The sequence below is a fragment of the Elgaria multicarinata genome, chromosome 7 (assembly GCF_023053635.1).
Source record: "Elgaria multicarinata webbii isolate HBS135686 ecotype San Diego chromosome 7, rElgMul1.1.pri, whole genome shotgun sequence".
NCBI lineage: Eukaryota > Metazoa > Chordata > Lepidosauria > Squamata > Anguidae > Elgaria > Elgaria multicarinata.
Window position 1 is genome coordinate 112,403,901 of NC_086177.1, and position 22,023 is coordinate 112,425,923.

Sequence of the window (22,023 nt, forward strand, 5' to 3'; positions counted from 1 at the left end):
CAGGATTTATCCAGTTTGCAGCTTCCAGACCAAACACAGACTCGGAAACAATCTGCCGTCGAAGTCCATACATTTCCAAGCTGGCATTGCGTACATTTGAAAAAATGGGCATGAAAAATTGATACTTTTGGAAAATGCACACAAATATGCTTTAACGAATGGGAGAAAAATGTGTACATTTCAAAGATGTACACAAATGGTGTGTGCATTTGGAAAAATATGCACAGATTTTCATGTGGAAAAAAACAAAGCTTGCAATTTGATATGAATTCGAGTTGAAACAACTTCGAGTTGGAAAACAGAATTTCAGCAAGCTCAGGATTTGCTAATTCGCACACCCCTAACTCTGATGAGCTAATGATAATGTCATCACTACGTGATTCCTCATTGACTAAGCCTTAATCAGGAAATATATGGAGAAGAAATAAAATTATTATTATTATTATTATTATTATTATTATTATTATTATTATTATTATTATTGAAGGAAGACTTGAAAGGTTGTCACACTGAGGATGCCAGGAACTCTTTTCAATCATCCCAGAGTGCAGGACATGGAATAATGGGCTCCAGTTACATTGAGCAGAGGGTTGGATGGCCTTAGAGGCCCCTTCCAACTCTACTATTCTATGATTCGAGGAGGAGGAGGAGGAGGAGGAGGAGGAGGAGGAGAAGGAGAAGGAGAAGGAGAAGGAGAAGAAGAAGAAGAAGAAGAAGAAGAAGAAGAAGAAGAAGAAGAAGAAGAAGAAGAAATAAATGGCAGTGAACAGGCAAAGGGATGTATTTTTAGGAGAGAGAAAAGGGTGCATTATTATTATTATTATTATTATTATTATTATTATTATTATTATTTATTTATTTATTTATTTATATAGCACCATCAATGTACATGGTGCTGTACAGATTATACACAGTAAATAGCAAGACCCTAATTTATGGGCTTATTGTAGGAAATATTTCTGCTCCCATGAAAAAACTCTTTTTTGTCCCTAACTGGACAGATATTTGGCATAGGCATAACCCCAGGCTGGAACACAGCAGAAAGAGCTCTGTGTTCCGGTCTCCACGTTCTCTTCAAGGGCAGAGCGTAACCACATGAAGCCTCTAGATGAGCTTGTGCCTGGTGTAAAAAACAATACCAGCAACCTGTTTTTCTGCTTTTACCTATTTGACCTGAACACTGCTGTGTTCTTTGTGCTGCACCAGAGGCTCTCAGCTCAGGGGCCCTAAACTGGAGAATCCACCCTCCAGATCGGGATTTGGGTGTGGCTACCCACAACCTTCCTCCAGCAGACTCAGTCACCTCAGTATATTTATTATAATATAAATGTAGATTAATTACAATAATTACAATAGTTACATGTGCTTCCTGGCCTGCTAGCTATTGTTAAGGGCGCGCCCACACCCACACCCACACCCCCATTCAATTCCACACTCAAGCTTTGAGCTCAACTAAGAAGCTGCTTTGTTAGAGACATTGCAATCTCTTCTGCAAGTTTTACAGGATCATAGAATCATAGAATCATAGAATAGCAGAGTTGGAAGGGGCCTACAAGGCCATCGAGTCCAACCCCCTGCTCAATGCAGGAATCCACCCTAAAGCATGCCTGACAGATGGTTCTCCAGCTGCCTCTTGAAGGCCTCTAGTGTGGGAGAGCCCACAACCTCCCTAGGTAACTGGTTCCATTGTCGTACTGCTCTAACAGTCAGGGTTTTTCCTGACGTCCAGCTGGAATCTTGCTTCCTGTAACTTGAGCCCATTATTCCGTGTCTGGGAGGATCAAGAAGAGATCCTGGCCCTCCTCTGTGTGTCAACCTTTTAAGTATTTGAAGAGTGCTATCATGTCTCCCCTCTGTCCTCTCTTCTCCAGGCCAAACATGCCCAGTTCTTTCAGTCTCTCTTCATAGGGCTTTGTTTCCAGACCCCTGATCATCCCGGTTGCCCTCCTCTGAACACGCTCCAGCTTGTCTGCGTCCTTCTTGAATTGTGGAGCCCAGAACTGGATGCAATACTCTAGATGAGGCCTAACCAGGGCCAAATATAGAGGAACCAGTACCTCACGTGATACGTGATATGTGAGGTGGGCAGTGTTGCAGTTAGCTAGATAATGCATGGAAATTTTGGGCCTAACTAGACGTAGGATCTCTATAGCCTACAATGTGGCTTCCTGCTCTTTCTGTTCCCCCCTCCCCCTGTCTCTCTGACCTTCCTCTGTTGCTGGGACCACATGGCTTTCTGTCTCATTCCAGCCTGTGTAAAGGAATGGGCTGAACAAACTCTCTTGAAACCCTATGCTGTGCCTGCATTTGTATGTGCAAGAAGTACTTGTGAGTAAAGCTGTTTTCTTTCTTCACTAAGGTGTGGACTTCTTTGCCTTTGCGTGCATGTGGAACTGGTGGACACTCATTCTGTTCTGCCTTTTGTTTTTTCTCTGCTAAACTGCCTTTCTGACAAGAGGCAGTGCAATACCAAATAACCCCATCAATACTGAGGCCATAGCTAAGGTTTATCCCTGGATCGTCCAGGGGTCAAACCTGTTCATCTAGGTGACACACAAGGAGATCCAGTGCTCAGGCAGGGGCGAACCCTGGATGATCCCAGGATAAACCTTAGGTCTAGCTGTGGCCTGAGTCATACCCTCAGTCCATCCGGCCCAGGATTGTCAACACTGACTGGCAGCCATGGCTCTCCAGGGTTTCAGACAGGATTCTTTCTTTGCCCTACCTCCATGCCCAGCAGGGTCTAAACTAGGGATGTGCTCCGCTCCGATTAGGAGCGTAGAAGCAGTAGCGGATTGGCCTGCTCCGCCTTACCCAGAGGCGGAGTAGGAGCGGACCGTGGACCCCCTAGAAGCAAGGCGAAGAGAAGCGACCTTTTTTCAGAGCTCCGAGTTCAGGCGGAGCGCTCCGGTCGCCATCTTGAAAACATTTCGCCATAGGATTGCATTGTGGCAAATAATCGCGCATAACTACGTTGTTTTTGAAGCTATCGCTCTGGAAATTCTTGTGCTCAGAGAGTCGTGGATGGGGGTCATTTTGAGACCACTCTCACCTCTCTGCGTTGTCCGTGTCGCGTGCTATATTTTTTTGAAAATCGGGTCAACCGCGCGGCTCAAACTGCGTTTCGGCTTTTCGCCCATAGGATTGCATTGAGGGAAAGAATCGGGGATAACTGGGGGGGGTTTAAGCTATCGTTCTGAAAATTCTTGTGCACAGAGAGTCGTGGATGGGGGTCATTTTGAGACTACTCTCAACTTTCTGCGTGCTGTGGTTCACGTGCAATGTTTTTGTGAAAATCGGGTCAACCGCGCGGCTCAAACTGCGTTTTCGGCTTTTCGCCCATAGGATTGCATTGAGGGAAAGAATCGGGGATAACTGGGGGGGGTTAAGCTATCGTTCTGAAAATTCTTGTGCACAGAGAGTCGTGGATGGGGGTCATTTTGAGACCACTCTCAACTTTCTGCATCGTACGGGTCGCGGGCTAGAAGTTTTTAAAAAATCGGCGGGAAAAATACCTTTTTCAAAGGGCTGAGGGGCAGAGTCAGCTCCCGGTCATGATGATCCCAAAGTTGGAGGAGGGCATAGGCAAAACAGGTAACTTGGGATTCTGGGAAACTTCTCTTTCTTCATCTGAACGGGCTTTTCCCCGTGTTTTTTAACACAGTAGCCCCACCAAATGCACAAACACAACCTGAAATCATATACTAAGCCAAGAATAAGAGATAGAAACACAGCACTGCTCCCCACCCTAACCTTGGTGAACAACTGAATCGATGTGGTGCAAGGGGATGAGCTCCCCTAGGGCATCTCATCGTGGACGTGCCCCCACTCTCTCCTGCACTGGAAGGCCATTAGAGCCTTCCAAAGAGAGTAAAACGGTGGAGCAATGCCTATCATGAGTTGAAGTGAATGGTCACTTTTCAGTGGTGGAGCAATGCCTGTTCTGAGTCGAAGTGAGCGTTTTACTTCTTCTCGGAGCTGTGGCTGTCAGTGTCTTGAACTGGCAGCTACTTCCCCCTCCCCCGGGCACGTCCCCCTATTGCTGGTAAAAGACAGATATAGCCTTTTAAAAAAAGTTCTTCTTGTTGTTTATTGAGCAACACTGCTGCTTTTAATTCCACCCCTCCTTTGTTTATTGATTGATTTATTCCATTTTATATGCATTACTGGCTTATCCTTGGCTCACTTCCTTATGCCCCCAGAAATGCCAGCTGCATGCCTGCCTGCCTTCCCTCCCTCCTCCCCTGCCCACCTCGCAGGGATGTTGTGTGTGGGGTGCCCGATTTTCAAAAATTCACCAAAAATCAGGGGATGATGGGATTGCTTTGAAACTTGGCATGCGTGTGTATATCCCCATGAGGTGTCATGGTGCCAAACATGAGGTTTCTAACTTGAACAGAAAAAAAGTTGTATAATTTTTTAGCTTTCAATGCAAGCCTATGGGGGGGGGGAAACGGAGCTCCGGATCCGGATCCGGAGCTCCGGGCGGAGCGGAGCGGAAGTGGGCGGAGCGGGGGCGGGGCGGAGCGGCCCGATCCAGAAAATGGCGGATCTGCAAGTGAAGCGGAGCGGGGGGTCCGTGCACACCCCTAGTCTAAACCACAGAGCTACGGGGAAGTCACTCTTCCTTACGTCAACCTACCTGGTAGGGCAGATCAAAATAACAAAGCATTTTGAACAGGTAGAGAGAGAGAAATGACACGTGTGTTTACTACAAATGACATTGTGTCCCATTTTTCTGGCGGGGAGAGCAGCTGTGAACGTAGAGTCGCAAGCATGGGTCAGCCAAAAGACTTTACAGGATGAAATTGTCCCTCGGTTGGTCCAGTTGATCCCCCTGTTACTCCAGAGACGAGGAAAGACCCCAGTTGCCAAGCCAGACTGTGGTCAAGAAGTGAGCTGCTGGAAGGGTTTACTTGGTCTGGGGTCAACGGAAGCCCCAGAATTTCCCATAAGGCAACAGGATGTTCATCCGCAAAATGTTCCATCCAAGCCCGAAGCACCATGCATAAAAAACGGGTGAGACTTGCCAAAGAAGACACCGTGTGACTTGCTGATTGGACTGGGCTTCAGTGCAGCTCCTTTCCGCTTGTCGTGTCAGAGTTCCAGGTCCGTCAAAGCTCAGAGGAAGTAGGCAAAGATGGCTGTTGCTAGTATGGCCGTAGAACTCCGTACATCTCTTGCGGTGTTGCACATGTCTTCCTGGCAACAGCTAAAAGTATAGAGCTCTGACCAAACTCCTTTGCTGATGGGACAATTGCCTGCACAGCCTTGTTCTAGTATGAAACCAAACCTGGAGGTAGCTAAAGGCGGAGGAAAGAACCGTGATTAGAAGGCGAGCATGGTTATCTAGGGTGACCCTATGAAAAGGAGGACCGGGCTCTTGTATCTTTAACAGTTGCATAGAAAAGGGAATTTCAGCAGGTGTCATTTGTATATATGGAGAACCTGGTGAAATTCCCTCTTCATCACAACAGTTAAAGTGCAGGAGCTATACTAGAGTGACCAGATACAAAAGTGGGCAGGGCACCTGCAGCTTTAACTGTTGTGATGAAGAGGGGATTTCACCAGGTGCTGCATGCAGACAAATGACACCTGATGAAATTCCCTTTTCTATACAACTGTTTTCATATGGTCACCCTAATGTTATCAGTCAGACAAGATCCAAGCTAGGGTGGGTCTAAACCAGGAGTCCAAAACCTCGGGTGTGGGGGCCGAATCCAGCCCTCTGGAGAGGGGGAGGAAGGTCATGACCCTTTCCTCTGGCCCAGTAGAGGCTGGTGGCTCCGATGACAGTAGGGCAATGAATCCGCTCCAGGTTTCAGTCGGAACCAGTCAGACCTCTAAAGGAGCTCTCCAAGGTGAGCTTTTATTCTAACTGGTTCTGACTGAAACCCGGAGCCACCAGCCTCTGCTGCCCAAACAGGAGATCGTAGAATCAACCCAGAAGTGAAAAATCAGATAGGTAGCCTCATTATGCCAGAAAAGCTCAGAGCAGCCAAAACGATCAGGGATTGAGCATTTCCTGTATGAAGAAAGGCTCAAGCGTTTGTGGTTTTTCAGTTTGTTTGTTTACAAAAAGGGTTACTTAAAGGGAGAGACATGTTTGAAGTGCATCAAATTCTGCGTCATTCAGAGAAAATGGGTGTTTTTCTCCCTCCCTTATAACATTTGACCCCCAGGAAGTTGAACTGCAGCAGGGTCAGGTGACCTGACAAAAGAAAGGAATTCATCTTCACACAGGGCATAACTTAACAGCTTAACAAATGGAGCCTGCTAAACAAACAAAACAAAACATTGCAGTACGGAGTTACCCTTTTCAGGTTTCCAGCCGGCCATAGCCTTTTCTACATTACTCCATTCCGCCATCATCACCACCACTACCAAGTTTTGCATTTTTTTTCCTCCCTAGAGAAATGCAGCATTCTATGGGCCACTGACTAACCTAGTTCCCCACTGGGCTGTTTGGGATTTAGTTTTGGGTTTTGACCGCTTGGGAGAGTGTGTGTTTTTCTCAGACACCCAGCTGAGCTCGCTGTAGGAGTAATAACCATTGATTTAGGCCCAATCTACACATCATACTAAATGCATCACCTGCCGTGCCTTATTTTTCAATTAGCACGGGAAGTATTTTTTGGTGGGATCACACAGGTAACCTGCAGCAGGGAGGCGAAACGATTACTGGTTTATCTCTTGGTCTTTCTTCATGGTTTGGCATCCATCTTGGAGCCGAACCCAAAAGCACAGACGCGGAGCACACTCCATTCCAACTTTTCTAAACAACACAACACAAACATATATTACAGTCACAGTGTGCAGGAAAAGAGATTTATCTAGGGTGACCCTATGAAAAGGAGGACAGGGCTCCTGTATCATTAACAGTTGTATAGAAAAGGGAATTTCAGCAGGTGTCACTTGTATGGATGCAGCACCTGGTGAAATTCCCTCTTCATCACAGCAGATAAAGCTGCAGGAGCCTTGCCCTGTTGTATCTTGTCACTCTAGGATAGCTCCTGCAGCTTTTAAGTGTTGTGATGAAGAGGGAATTTCACCAGGTATTGCATGCATACCTGGCAAAACTGAAGTACTTTGGCCACATAATGAGAAGACAGGATACCCTGGAGAAGATGCTGATGCTAGGGAAAGTGGAAGGCAAAAGGAAGAGGGGCCGACCAAGGGTAAAACGGATGGGTGATATCCTGGAGGTGATAGACTTGACCTTGGAGGAACTAGGGGTGGCAACGGCCGACAGAAAGCTCTGGCGTGGGCTGGTCCATGAAGTCACGAAGAGTCGGAAGCGACTGAACGAATAAACAAGAAATTGCATGCATACAAATCCCACACTAGAAGCATTCAAGAGGCAGCTGGACAGCCATCTCTCAGGGATGCTTTAAGGGTGGATGCTGTCAGGGTGGATTCCTGCATTAAGCAGGGGCTTGGACTTGATGGCCTTATAGGCCCCTTCCAACTCTACTCTTCTATGAAATGACACCGGCTGAAATTCCCTTTTCTATGCAACTGTTAAAGATACAGGAGCCCTGTCCTCCGTTCCATATGGTCACCCTAGATTTATCCTTTTTTTTCTACCGCTGCAATCCTGATAAAAATCCTGCTTCCTCCTTGCAGCTGCTGTTAGCCTCAGGAGGGTAGCCCCCATTGGTATCCGTGGAAGCATCCCCCTTGCCTCTGCCCTCCAGCCAACAGCAGCCACAGGGAGGGAAATTTCCATTGGCACTGTGGCTGGCAAGGGACGGATTCCAGTCCCTCCCCACATGCCGTGATTCCAAGGAACACTGCTATTTGTTTTTTAAAACATACACACACACTCACACATAAACACACCCAGCAAGTGGCACATTTAGAACCATGGCTAGTTTGGCCTTTGCATGCCTATGAAATGGAATTGCCTACATTCATAGAAGATAGCAGAGAATTAGCAATAAGAGTTTAAAAAAATTAAAAAAAAACATGCCCATATTTAGTATAGTTCTGCATGCCACTTGTGGGGGGCAAACAAAGGGGGCAACTGTTGCTTTCATTCACAAGGCATCTGGCTGTCCACTGTTGGAATCAGGATACTGGTCCTGATGGATCTGTGGCTAGCTCTACTAGGGTTCTTCTTATATCTCCCCAATCCCCATAGCTGTGAATGCTGGAACCCAATTCTTGGATCATGCGAGTGTGCTTTCCATAGAGCTTGTGCCAGAGAATGTCCTGATGGATCATGTCATTTTTGGTGACAGTAATGAGCATAGACGTGCACTAGGGGTGTGCCAGGTGTGCCCAGGCACACCTTATCTATCTGTGTGTGTGTGTGTGTGTGTGTGTGTGTGTGTGTGTGTGTGTGTTGTGTGTGTGTGTGTGTGTGTGTGTGTTGTGTGTGTGTGTGTGTTACCCGCCCCTCCCTCTGGATCGAGGCGGGGTACAACACAAATGCAAACACCATAAAATACATATAATTGATTAAAACACTTAAAACTAATACATGTCTCGAGCAATAAGTGCTGAATTGAGGGGGGGCATTGAGCAGGGATCCAGAGTGGGATCCAAACACAGTGGGAACGGCCTTCCGGCTGCCCTCCAGCTGCTCTGCTGCCATGTCAAAGGACCACTGCCTCCAAGAGAGAACCGAAAAGGAATCGCTCCGCTGGGAGCCTGTCTGCCAGGAGTATCATAGAATCATAGAATCATAGAATAGCAGAGTTGGAAGGCGCCTACAAGGATCATCCTGAGACCACGGAAAAAGTGGCCTGAAAGGGTTGGGCGATATCCCGGGCAAAGGGAAAGATCGCCCCTCCCTGTTCCCAGGATCCCCTGTGTGTCATGTGGACGCAATATCACCCCGTCTAGCTACGGCCTAAGTTTCCCGTCTTAAAGTGTTTTAGAAAATGGGAGCTCCACCTTGAGACCCCCCACAGGCTTACAGGTATATCTCGTGCAGAAGCGATCCGTCGCAGAGCAGTTCTCAGTATTTGGGCAACCACCGTATCTCGTGCCATTGCAGACATAACATTCCAAGGAATGAGCTGCAGAGGAAAAAGAACCATTTAAAAAAAAACACACACACACAAGCCCCATTTGTTGTGTCCCGTGTTGAAAGAGGAAGGTGAATCTTTTAAATTATATACTGCTTTTAAATTATATGTTGTTTTAACTTGGATCATGGTTTAATTTGTTTTTAACTGTGCATATTTATTGTTTTATCCTGTATGTTTTTATCTGTACGCCGCTCTGAGATCTTAATCATAGAATCATAGAATAGCAGAGTTGGAAGGGGCCTACAAGGCCATCGAGTCCAACCCCCTGCTCAAGGCAGGAATCCACCCTAAAGCATCCCTGACAGAGGGTTGCCCAGCTGCCTCTTGAAGGCCTCTAGGGTGGGAGAGCCCACAACCTCCCTAGGGAACTGATTCCATTGTCGTACTGCTCTAACAGTCAGGAAGTTTTTCCTGATGTCCAGCTGGAATCTGGCTTCCTTTAACTTGAGCCCGTTATTCCGTGTCCTGCACTCTGGGAGGATCGAGAAGAGATCCTGGCCCTCCTCTGTGTGACAACCTTTTAAGTATTTGAAGAGTGCTCTCATGTCTCCCCTCAATCTTCTCTTCTCCAGGCTTAACATGCCCAGTTCTTTCAGTCTCTCTTCATAGGGCTTTGTTTCCAGACCCCTGATCATCCTGGTTGCCCTCTTCTGAACATGCTCCAGCTGGTCTGCATCCTTCTTGAATTGTGGAGCCCAGAACTGGACACAATACTCTAGATGAGGCCTAACCAGGGCCAAATAGAGAGGAACCAATGATATAGAGTTGGATTTAAATGTTTTAAATACATAAATAATAAATATCTAGGGACATACGGATTTGGTTAAATCCATTCCATCTGTCTTTCACGGGTTGGCGGGCATCTTCCATACCGTTTCCCACTCATTGACGGAATCTGATTATTTTTAGAGATGTACAAGAATTTTGTTCTACACACACATGTACATTAGGACTGATGCGCATTAATGCACGGGTGAAGTTGTGCAAATTAAAACGGTCTGCAAATTTGCAGAATCCACGCAGTTTGCGAAAATTCAATCTGCGGCGGAATCTACAGGCCAGATTCATAGAAAAAGAAATCCATTCGAATCAGTGGTGGGTTTCTCCAACAGAACTCCATCTCATTTCTCTGGGAAGCACGTCAACATTCATGCCATCTGACCAGTAAGTGGAAAAAAATCAGAAAGTCAAGCATTTTTGAATGCACCTTCTTATCCTGTGCTAAGTATGATTTACATACTTAGCACAGGATTTACATCTCTGAGTTTGATTTACATCTCTGAGTTTGGCTGATGGGCGAGAGCGATGCATCTCCTCTCTATTGTACACACACGCAAATCAGAGAGGACAACTTGTGGCTCTCTAGGTGTTTTGCCCTACAGTTCCCATTGGCCCTAGGCAGCTTAGCCAAAGTTGAGGTGCCATGGGAGCTGCAGGCCAAAACATCTGGTGGGCCACACGTTGCCCACCTCTGCTGTGTTCGTCTGATGTTCAAGTTCAGAGGGCATCAGAGCAACCCTCCAGCTTGGCTGGTTACTGAGCCTATTGTATCTGTGCGTATTCCTTCCGACTCGGGTCCCTTCCTGATGCTCCCAAGAGGATTGTTCCACTAGGGAGTGATAACCCTCTCCAAGACTCACCACTCTTCGCCCACAGGGCAGCAATGATCAGCAAAAGGAGGAATGGAAGAACCTTCATCTTTTCAAGTCCCCCCGGGATGAAGCACCCTATGAAGTCTCTTCTTCCTTTTGTTGTACAAAATTGTGATGTCAATTATTTATTTATTACATTTTTATACCACCCAATAGCCGAAGCTCTCTGGGCGGTTCACAAAAATTAAGCGACGAAATACACAATTCCATGTTGCGTTCACCACATGGGCTTCATCCAAGCAGTCTGGGCTGTGCCCTCCAGGGAACCAGGGTGAGGCACCCACATCAGGCAGAGGAGTTGTGGGGGGGGGGAGAATTGCTCCCCTGCTCCTGTCAGAAGGTCCCACCGCCCCACCACCTCCAGTAGGTCTTCTGGATATGCCTGCCAGCGCCTTTCCTACAGGGGAATTTGCTACAGCAAGAGAGCAGCTGTCGGGGTGCTCTGGAACAGCCACCTGACATCTTTGCACACAACTCTTCCCCTTACGCTTGCTGATGTGGCAGCGGCAAAAGGAAGGGAAAGGGGGGGCATGCCACTACAGAAGGGGAACCTGGAGGGGGCAAGGGGCACAATACACAGTGGCATGTGTATTCTCCCACCTCAGGTGGCGAGAGAACATGAGCCGGGCCTGGGAGGTGGCACACTTCATCTCCAGGAGGCAAAGGGGGAGATCCCTATTCAATTTTAGGAGACAATCTCTTTAAGACCTTCGTTTCTTATCTATCTATATAAAACGCTTAGGTATGTTTCTCTACAGGCTTCAGCTGATACAGATTGCTAAGCAACAGTAACAACGTGTAACATCAGCTGATACAGGTTGCTAAGCCCCTCGCCCGACTCCTCCGGGCTTTCCAAAGTCATCCTAACCCTCTTTCTGCCTCTTCGCTGCCCACACACACACGAAGGGGGCAGCGCCACGGTCCAGAGCATGAGCGAGGCACGGCCGGGGCCCTTGGTGGCTGGGTGGGAGGCCAATCGCCTGCTGCGAGCCCAGGCCCCGGCCTAATCTCATGCGAGCTGGGCGGGCGACCCAAGGCTGACAGGAACCCCGGGAAGAGGGGGACACCTGCTCCCCCTCCTCTCGACCTCCCTGCCCCCCAGGTCTGCCAGACGGCGCTGTATCGTCGGCCTCCAAGCAGCCCGCACCCCTGCGATGATATCTAATTAATAAACTTTAAGATATGCTGCAACGGCGTATGTTACGCCGGGTACAGCTAGTGTTCTTGTAATTCAGAAGAACTCCAAACATCACAAATAGGGTGGCTTACAGGCTCGAAATCCAGTAGCCCAGACAGCATTTCATCCTCATGCCAGCCCGGTTAGAAGCACATTGGGCACGCTGGTTTGGGCAGGAAATTGCAAGGCCCAATAAATCTAACTGTTTGGGAGAACTTTTCCAGACTTGTAAATATCATTCTGAGCTCCATTTTAAGTGGAATTGGTTAACAGACATTGGGAGACAAAAATGGGAAGGTGACTGCCATCACAGCCTGCTTGTGAGCTTCCCTGCCAGGCTACGGTCAGAGACAGGGTGGGCAATAAGACCTGGGCCTTGATTCCTCACCAGCATTGCAGCTTTTATATCTTGAACTTGAAAACCGAGACTTAATAAAACTGATTTTTTTTTTAGTAAAATAGCTCCATCTACTGTTCAGTTCTGAGGAGTACCATTTAATTAAGTTCCATTTAATTTTTATCCATAGGATATTCCTTAACTGTTAAGGTGGACCAGGAAATTCTATTAATGGCAGTTTTCTGGCATCTTTTAAAAGAGGGGTGCACAACATACCCCCCCAACCTTAATTGGGGGGCTTGGGAGCTCTGCTCGGCCAGGTTCAGTTTTGCGCAATTGCGCTGACTCTCAACCCCTCCGGATTCAAGTTCTCTCGTCCCCTTGATCCATCTTACCTGCTTTCAGCTCCACGATCTCTTCTTAAAACCACTCTCCCTGGAAACACGCCATCCCTTTTCATCAGGCCACGGCCTGCCAACCCCCACGGAACGGAACTCTGTGGCTATTGTTCTGCTGGAATCAGAAGCTAGAGACCCAATGGGTTCCAACTAGGGACGTTGCCCATTAGGGTGAGAACTGGAAAAGGGGGGGGGCATTCCTTGCAACCCAGTAGTGCACGCGCTGGTAACCTCAAGGCTCAACTTCTGCAATGCGCTCTACATACGGCTACCATTGTATCTAGTTCGGAAACTTCAACTAGTTCAAAATATGGCAGCCAGGTTGGTCACCGGTACATCTAGGGGTGAGCATATTACCCCAACATTAAAATCACTCCACTGGCTGCCAATTAGTTTCTGGGCAAAGTACAAAGTACAAAGTGTTGGTCATTACCTTTAAAGCCCTAAATGGTTTGGGTCCAGGTTACCTGTGGGATCGCCTTCTCCCATACAGTCCGCCCCGTACACTCAGGTCCTCTGGGGTGAACTTACTTCAGTCAGCTAAAACTAGGCTGACATCAGTTTCCCAGAGGACCTTTTCTTCTGTCGCCCCCAGATTGTGGAACGGCCTGCCGGAAGAGATTCGTAAAATTAACTCTCTGTGTGATTTTAAGGCAGCTTTAAAGACTAGCCTTTTCCGGCAGGCCTATCCAGATCAATGTTAAATCAAGAATTTTTAAGATGCATTGATTCCTGTTCTAATGTTGTTCCCCGCCTCGATCCAAAGGGAGAGGCGGGTAAGAAATAAATAAATATATTATTATTATTATTATTATTATTATTATTATTATTATTATTATTATTATTATCCCATTGTCCAAGGAGAAAAAGCGGGGGCTGCCAGAAAAAGCATCCAGGAGCCACAACCTCCTCGTTCCTTTGCTGAATTACTCCCACTATAAAGGTTTTTAAACGATAAAAGAGGGCGGGACAGATTCTGCTCTACAATTGCATAAAAGCATTCATACCAGCCTTCTCCAAGCTGGTGCCCTTCAGCTGTGGTGGACTATAGCTCCATAATCCCCAACCAACATGACCATTTTCTAGTTCCCATTAGAGCGTTTCTTCCTAAGGTGTTTTGTACCTCCGCAAACTTCGAGGGGACTTCTAAGCTTGGGACCTCGATAGTTGAGGGAGTGCCCCTCCCTATATATCTGCCTGCCCAAGACCTGAGATCTGCCAGAGGAGGCCTGCTCAAGGCCCCACCAATGCGAGATATACGCTATGGTGGGACATGGGACAGGGCTTTCTCTGTGGTGGTACCTTGGCTGTGGAATGACCTCCCCCTGGAGGCCCGACTGGTGCCAGCACTGGCTTCAATTTAGCACCAGGTTGACACATGGCTTCTTAACAAAGCCTTTGATGGCTAAATCCATCAGCCTGCACACTGTCTTGTTCTAACTGGATTTTACTGTTTTAAAATTTCATATTGGTTTTAACATATTAATGGTCTGTTTTAGAATTGTATATTTATTGTTCTATTTTATATGTATGATTTTGTCTGTATGCTGCCCTGAGATCCTTGTGATATAAGGTGGGGTGTGTTTTAATAAATAAATAAAGCCTGCACCCTCTTGTGCATGAGAACCACTATCATTGCCTTCATCTCTCGCAGCAATACCATGCCCTTGATCTCAGGAAAGTGCCTTTGCCATGTTCCTCAACCATTTTGGGCCTCTCCTTCACGCTTAACCTAGCTTAAAGGAGTGCTACAAAGCTCCACAACCTGGGACGCACCTCTGAACATTGGAAGCAGAGGAAACATATAACTCAGCTTATCCACATAAAGTGGATATAGGGTCTGGTGGACAAGCCAGGCTGTGATTAGCTCAGCTGGGTGAAGACACAGCCAGGCCAGAAGTATCGTGGTACTGATATGTCAAGAGCCCCATTCAACTCCTGCTGCTACTTGGCTGCTACTTGGCTCAGCAATACTACAAACAAGAAGGATCTTGGAATTGTTGTAGCTGAATATGAGCCAATAGTGCGATATGGCTGAAAAAAAGGCAAATGCTATTTTGGGCTGCATTAGTAGAAGTATAGCTTCCAAATCACGTGAGGTACTGGTCCCTCTCTATTCGGCCCTGGTTAGGCCTCATCTAGAGTATTGTGTCCAGTTCTGGGCTCCACAATTTAAGAAGGACGCAGACAAGCTGGAGCGTGTTCAGAGGAGGGCAGCAAGGATGATCAGGGATCTGGAAACAAAGCCCCATGAAGAGAGACTGAAAGAACTGGGCATGTTTAGCCTGGAAAAGAGAAGATGGAGGGGAGACATGAGAGCACTCTTCAAATAGTTGAAAGGTTGTCACACAGAGGAGGGCCAGGATCTCTTCTCGATCCTCCCAGAGTGCAGGACAGGGAATAACGGGCTCAAGTGACAGGAAGCCAGATTCCAGCTGGACATCAGGAAAAACTTCCTGACTGTTAGAGCAGTACGGCAATGGAATCAGTTACCTAGGGAGGTTGTGGGCTCTCCCACACTAGAGGCCTTCAAGAGGCAGCTGGACAACCACCTGTCAGGGATGCTTTAGGGTGGATTCCTGCATTGAGCAGGGGGTTGGACTCGATGGCCTTGTAGGCCCCTTCCAACTCTGCTATTCTATAATTCTATGATTCTATGAAAAGTCTCAAAACAGTCTCAAAACAGGCAGAAGCAAAGGGAGCATGGACAGGGAAGACTGCAGACCTGGATATGTTTTGCTCATGTACTAGGGCAGTGGGGCAGGGGAGGCTGGTGACTCTAATATCAAAGCACCTTGAATAGCTCCTTATTCTGACTGAAACCCAGAATGGATTCACCACCCCACTGATATTAGAGCCACCAACCTCCACCAGCAGGGGTAAGCAACTTTGCTGTCCTCCAGATATTTTGGACTACCTTTCCCATCAACCCCAGCCAGCATCCTATGGGTTGAGGATGGTGAATTGTAGTCCCTAGTCTAGGTGACTGGTCTCCACATTCTCTGTGTTCAGGAAGCGGGTCAAAACACATGGTTAACTTTGCTTTTTAAATTGACGTTGCGGTTTTAAAGACTGGGCCTGTTCAGACAACACACTAAGCCATGGTTAGGCCGCTAACCCTTTTGCAGTAAATGGTTAAGTGAGCAAACCGTGGTTATGTAGCCGCCATGGTTAGGAATGGTTCACACGACACACTAAGCCATTATGTTTAGCTTGAAATGCTTACCCACTGTGGCTTAGGGCCTTGCTAGACAGGGCTGTAGCGCGCGTTACATACCATAGTCGTCTTGACAGATCCAGATGACGTTCACCAGGATCCGTGGTCATCCTGTGGTGAAACCTCTATTTTCCCGTGTTTTCTGAATCGACTTTAAGCAGGCCTTTTCCTGCCGGCGCGCGCTAATTTGTATTCAGGAGGCGGAGGTGTGGAAGGACATGAGGTCAGCGCGATTTCGGGCGTGGTCAGCACTGGTCAGGAAAAGGCGTGCTAAGGGGAGTGGTCAGCGCCTTCGGCCAAGCCGCCTCCACCATTTGCGCCCCGTGCGCAGCTGTGGCAGCGGCACGGCGGCTTTTTTTTTTAATCCCACAGTTCCGCTTTGCGCATGAACAGAGGACCGGAAAAGCGGCTGGTGAGCTGTTGGGGGGGTCTGGCGGATGGGTGGGATATGTGCAGCTTGGTACCTCTGTGTGGGTCACTTTTCGGGAAGGCAGGCATCCAACAGTAATGGGAAGTTGGTGACTCCTCGTGGTGGGCAGCCACAGGGACCGTCTAATGCCGGTGGTTTATGCTGCGCGGTAGATGTAAAGGCCAGCGGGGATTGAGGGGGACGGTAGAAGCGTGAAGGGCGGTGTGCCTATTGGTGTGGGTACACGGCAGCTGGCTGTAAGGGGGCAACAAGCGAGGGTGGGCGGCCATCTTCCAGTGGCCACGCGGCGGCAGGCAGAAGGTCAAGGAAGCATCAGCCCAGGGGGTGGGCACCTGCCCTGAAGGCCCTTTAAACTGTGTCAATACACTCCCCTGTCCTTCCGACTGCATTTGCTGGGGGGGAGTGATGGGGGCAGGCTATTGACACCGGTTTCACACCTCCGGTGGTGCGGAAACTGACGAGCCCCGTTCTCTCTGCTTGGCCCCTGTGTAGGTATCAGGCATGGGTCCGAAAGGGAGGGGAACGACTTGGCAGCACCAGGAGATTTTAGATCTGCTGGACATTTGGGGAGAACAGAGGATTCAAGAGCAGCTGAGGGCTAGCCACCGCAACTTTAATGTGTTCCAACAAGTGGCACGGGAGATGGGCAAGAGAGGCCATACGCGAACCGCAGAAGAGTGCCGCACTAAATCCAAGGGCATGCGGACAGACTACCGGCGTGTGAGGAACCATGAGAGGTCAGGCAGCAATGCCACCACATGCCCCTACTATGATAAATTACATAAAATTCTCCGTGGGGATACAACAGTGCGCCAAAATTACTCGGACACAGTCCAAACGTGTAACTCCCCAAGCCACTCAGCCACCACTCTCTCTTCCTGTGGGCTCCCAGGACATGTTTGAGGATGCCAGCGAAACCAGCTCACTCAGCAGGGATGTGGAAGACCCATCAGCTGGTGAGTGTGCCCGTCTGCCTCCCCCACCCCACCCCTAAACGTCCCAACCAAGTATGGCAATGGGAGTGCAGAGGCACCCCACAGGCTTGCTGGCAGGGGGCAGGAGGTGGGGGCAGAAGCACAGCATCCCATGCCAGTGGGAATCCCGCCTTCTCCACGCAAACTGCCTGGATCAAGGGGGGGCTGGAAGTGCTGCATTTGTGACCCATGCACCTCTGGTGACTGGTAGCTGCCCTTCCCCCGACCTCCAATGCTTTCTCCTACATGCCACCAGATGTTGAACACTCGAGCAACACAGCTGCAGACTCTGCCAGTGAAGCAGGCGAGGGCACCAGCAGGCAGATTGCACTGGACAGTGAGTGTGTGCCCCTCCACAACTGACTGGGAGCTGCATACAGCATCCCCACACCATGCCCATTGTTACTTTGTGGAGGGTGGGCTGGCAAACGGCTCTGCACCAGTCATAGGTGCTGTGTCAGTGTGCTTGGTGACATAGCCCTGACTTTGCCTTGACAGACCCCCCCCAGAATCCACTGAAGCTGGCTCCAGGGACAGCACAGATGCAGCAAGTGCTCCTGGTGAGTACTCTGGACTCCTGAGGCGCGCATGTGTGCTCCTGCAACCACGCACACATACTGGGGAGGCGCCGGCACTAACACACAGGTGTGTGGGCGCATGTAGATAGGCAAGCATCTACACTGCACCCTGGCAGGTGCCCTGTCCTGGATGCCCTGAATGGGGAAAGGTGCAGTTAGCGTGGTGGGTGGGTGTGACTGAACTCTACCTTCACTCAATCACACCAACAGGAGGGGGCGGGGGTGGAACTGGTTGGGAAGGAGTCTGCATTTCCCAGGGAGGCAGGCGCACCAAGGTCGATGCTGTGGGAGTCAGCATTCCTCGGCCATGGGAACGGCTCTCACAGATAACAGGACTGAAGTGTCTGGCAGTGGAATGCAATGTTGAGAGTTAGGCACCCACTAGCCACACTGCTTAGTTGCTAAGGGCAGTTGTAGCCCCACAACCCCACCCTTTCACTGCCAGGCAGGAAGTGGCACTGGATGGCTGGATGTGCAGTACTGTGCTGGCCCAATGTGGTGGTGTCTCTGTACGGCACTGGACACTCCAACTGCTCCCCACCTCCCCTGCAGCATGTGGCTGAATTCCCCACCTTCTCCACACAGATCCAGGGGTGGCAAACTCCAAGGCCACCCTGTCACCTGCATCTCGCCTGGCAGAGATTCACAACCGCCGCTCACAGAAGAGAGGAGGAGATGCTGCACTTGAAATCATACGCCAGGCAGCAGAAGACAACTCCCCATCCTCCAAGTCCTCGAGCGTGACTCTGAGACCTTCAGCGAACATGTGGCCACCGCAAAGCAGCAAGCCCAAGTAGATGCTGAGCAGGGGGCAGCAATGGTGCGCTCCGTGGATAGGCTAGCCACCTCTCTGGAGGGGCTGGTCACTGCCATCCTCCCAGTGTTCACAGGTCTGAGGGCTGGCCCGCCTATGCATAGGGATGTTTCTGTGAGAGCACTGCCTCTTACTGGGCCAGAAGCTGGCGGAGTGGGAGACAGCCACCCAGTGGAGGAGCTACTCCCTGGGCCACTCTGGGAGCAGGCTCCCCAACCCCCACTCCAGAGGGAGGACACACCACCCCCACCCCAGAGGGAGGACACACCACCCCAGGAGCAACCTCTCTGTGCCCCACCCCAGGGGGGGAAAGGCAGGGCAAAGGGCAAGGCAGCCACAGCGGCTGTGGGGGCACAGGGCAGGGGCAAGGCGGCCACAGCGGCTGTGGGGGGGAAGGGAAAGGCCAGGGGCAGGTGCCTGGAGCCTCCAGCAGCTCCCCGTGCAGTGCCTGGGGAACCCCACAGCCCCCCCCCCCCCCACCAAACAGCAGCGCAGGGAGTTGCCGAAGCTTAACCCCAAGGACCAGCAGCCCTACTCCCCATGAAGGGGAGGAATGGTAGTATTGAGTGTGGGGGTGGGGTGGGGTGGCTCACCATTCCTACTACTCCTGCCGGGGCCCCTGGGCAAGCACTTCAGAAAACCACACACACAACTTTAAACAATATAAATTCTTTTTATTTATTTTTGTCTAAACTTTTTTTTAGAAAAACTTTTTAAATAAAACAACGTAAGTGCCGCAGTCAGGGGTCCTGCCGATCCTGAGCATCCTGCCTGCAGGATCTCTTCAGGTCCTGGACATCCCGCTCCAGGCGGGTGACGCTCCGTTCCAAGGAACGCACTGCAAAAGGAAAGATGGCATTAGTCAGGTGTGCTGCAGCACCACCCCATGAGCACATCTAACACTGGCATCGGTACTTACTAGTTCTCTGCAGGGTCCCCCCCATGCGGTTGATAGCCCGCACGAGGTCCGGAGTGACCACTGGGGTGGGGGGCACAGCAGCTCATTCACCTAAGCAGATATAACTCACAGTGCGTTATATTATATATATTAAAATCCTTCTCCATTTTAAACGTCTTTCTCCACATAGTTTGGAGGAAGGTGGTTTTTTATCCCTTGCCTCAGGCGTATCAAGCGGTGGTGCTTGGCTTGAGCAGGGAGTAGCCTCGGCCGGGTCTGTTGTTCAGAGCCTGTGTCGCCCCATAAGAAGTGGTGGCAGCCGTGAGGTCTGGTGTTCAGAGCCTGTGTCGTGGCAGGGCTCCCTCACCACTGCCCTCCTGTGCTGGGTGCTCCTCCGCCGCCGCAGGCTCCTCCTCCACCACTGCACGGAGGTGCGGACGCTGAGGCCCTGTGAAGGCAATAGGCAGGAATGCATCAGTTAGTGGACAACACTGGGCAGAACATCCATTGTGCAATGTGATGCCACATTGGGAGCCACATTGGATGGGCGTGGTGAGCAGCTCTAGGGACCAGTGCCTACATGGAACCAGGATGGGGGGTTGCCTTCCCACCTGCCTGCCAACATGCATAATACATGGCTGGGATGGTGAAATGACAAGGTGCAAAAGGCACTGGGCTGAGCCTGAGTGGTACCAGCATACAGAGGGGCAATGCTTATACGAGGTGGTTCAGGGCAGTTTCAGCATGGCTGGATTGCTGGGGGATGGGGCAGAGTGAAACAAAGTGCACTTACTTGTTGGGCGCCGCTCCTGCCATGAGGGTCGCCCAGCCCGATCCCACAACTCATGCAGCTGGAGGTAGAAGGGGGGCTGGGCTCTCCTGGGAGGTCTACCCCGGTAGCACTCGAGAGCCTCAAAGAAGGCCGCTTTTAGCCCTTTGAATTTACTCCGGCACTGCTCAGCAGTGCGGGAGTAGCCCGTGATCGAGAGGCTCCTTGCAGCCCTCCTGAAAATGTCAATAGTCTGGAGGCTGGAGTTCCTCATGAGGTGCTCCACCCTCCCAGACTGCAGGAGGAGCTCAAGGAGCATCTTGATCTCGGGCTCCTGCCAGTAGGCGACCCTCCGAGGCTCCATCTTGACCGGGGTAGGCCTCACGTTCGTGCCCCATTGACGTTTTTTGGAATTGTGCACTTTTGTACATGCGCAAATAAGTGGCCGATGCCAATGAGCAGAGACTCAGGAAGATTAGACGTGGTGCAGTTTGAATGGTTTTTATTGAATACATGTGGTGCGGAGGACGTTACACTGGGGTAAAGGACTGGAAGGACTGCACAGGGGAACAAGCACAGTCCAGTTTGAGGAGACAGGCTGTCAGCGGCGGTTAGCCCACAGGAAGTCTTTGATGGCATCCCGCACCTTGTGCCCTTCCCGGGTGTGGCGATTGGCCTCATTGACGTAGGGCTCACCCAGAGTAGCCAGCTCAACAGCATTGTGCTCCGCCGCCTCCACGAGCATGGCATGCCCCTTGGTTTTGCAGATGTTGTGCAGGATGACAAAAGCACTGATGACTGGGGGGATGTTTTCTTCCGCCAGCTCCAGGCGCACGCCTATGCTCCGCCACCTCCCCTTGAGTCGCCCGAACTCCTGCTCCACCACAAGGCGTGCTCGCCTAAGACAGCGATTGAAGTGGGCTTGCTGTGGAGTGACTGCCCCACCATAGGGTTTCATCAGCCACTCGCGCAAAGGGTACGTGCCATCCGCCACAATGAGGGGTGGGATCTGCTGCCCCCGCAATCTGATGGTGAGATGGGTAGGCACGAAGAGACCTGCATCCATTGTCTCACAGAGGGCTGAGTTGGCAAAGATGTAGGCATCATGGCTCTTGCCGCTCCATCCTATTTCCGCATTGATGAACCGGCCTCTGTGGTCGCACGTCCTCTGCAGAATCATGGAGTACTCATCCTTCCTGTTTATATATTCTGAGGCTTGCCTTATTGGGCATTGGATAGAAATGTGGGTTCCATCTACCGCCCCCACACAATGAGGGAACCCTAGCGCCCCAAAACCATTCATGATCTGCGAGACAGAAAACACAGAGGGCATATTACTGACACGTGCATTGTTTCCGGATTTGCAGACGTCTGCAAAAGTTAGCACCTGTTCCAAGCGCATTCCCACCCCCACCCCCCCCACCCTCCACTCATCTCTGCCACGTTCCCAATCTTGACTGTTTGTGCTAGGAGGCTCATCTCCATGGCAAAGCACACCTCTAGGACTATTTGTGCCGCCGTAGAGCACCCTACCCTGAACTGCTCTGCTGTGGTCCTGTAGACGCAGGGGGTAGCCAGCCTCCATATGGTGATGGCTAGCCGTTTCTCCACTGGGATAGGTCTCCGCAGGACAGTGAGGCTCCTCTTCAGATGCAGCCGCAACTCCTCTACGATTTCAAAAAATGTGCCCCTGTTCATGCGGAAGTGGCTCAGCCATTGCTCATCGTCCCACTCCTTCAGA

General features: G+C 50.1%; 1 protein-coding gene across 1 annotated transcript; it reads right to left on the minus strand.

Moving 5' to 3' along the window:
* Positions 1 to 19,268: 19,268 nt before the first annotated feature.
* On the minus strand, positions 19,269 to 21,656 carry LOC134401190 (uncharacterized). Its single transcript, XM_063129932.1, has 2 exons — positions 19,535 to 21,656; positions 19,269 to 19,453 (listed from the first exon to the last, which is right to left on the minus strand). Exon 1 carries the CDS (start codon positions 21,613 to 21,615, stop codon positions 20,884 to 20,886), a length of 732 nt encoding a protein of 243 aa, XP_062986002.1. The 5' UTR covers positions 21,616 to 21,656; the 3' UTR covers positions 19,269 to 19,453; positions 19,535 to 20,883.
* Between the last annotated feature and the right edge of the window lie 367 nt (positions 21,657 to 22,023).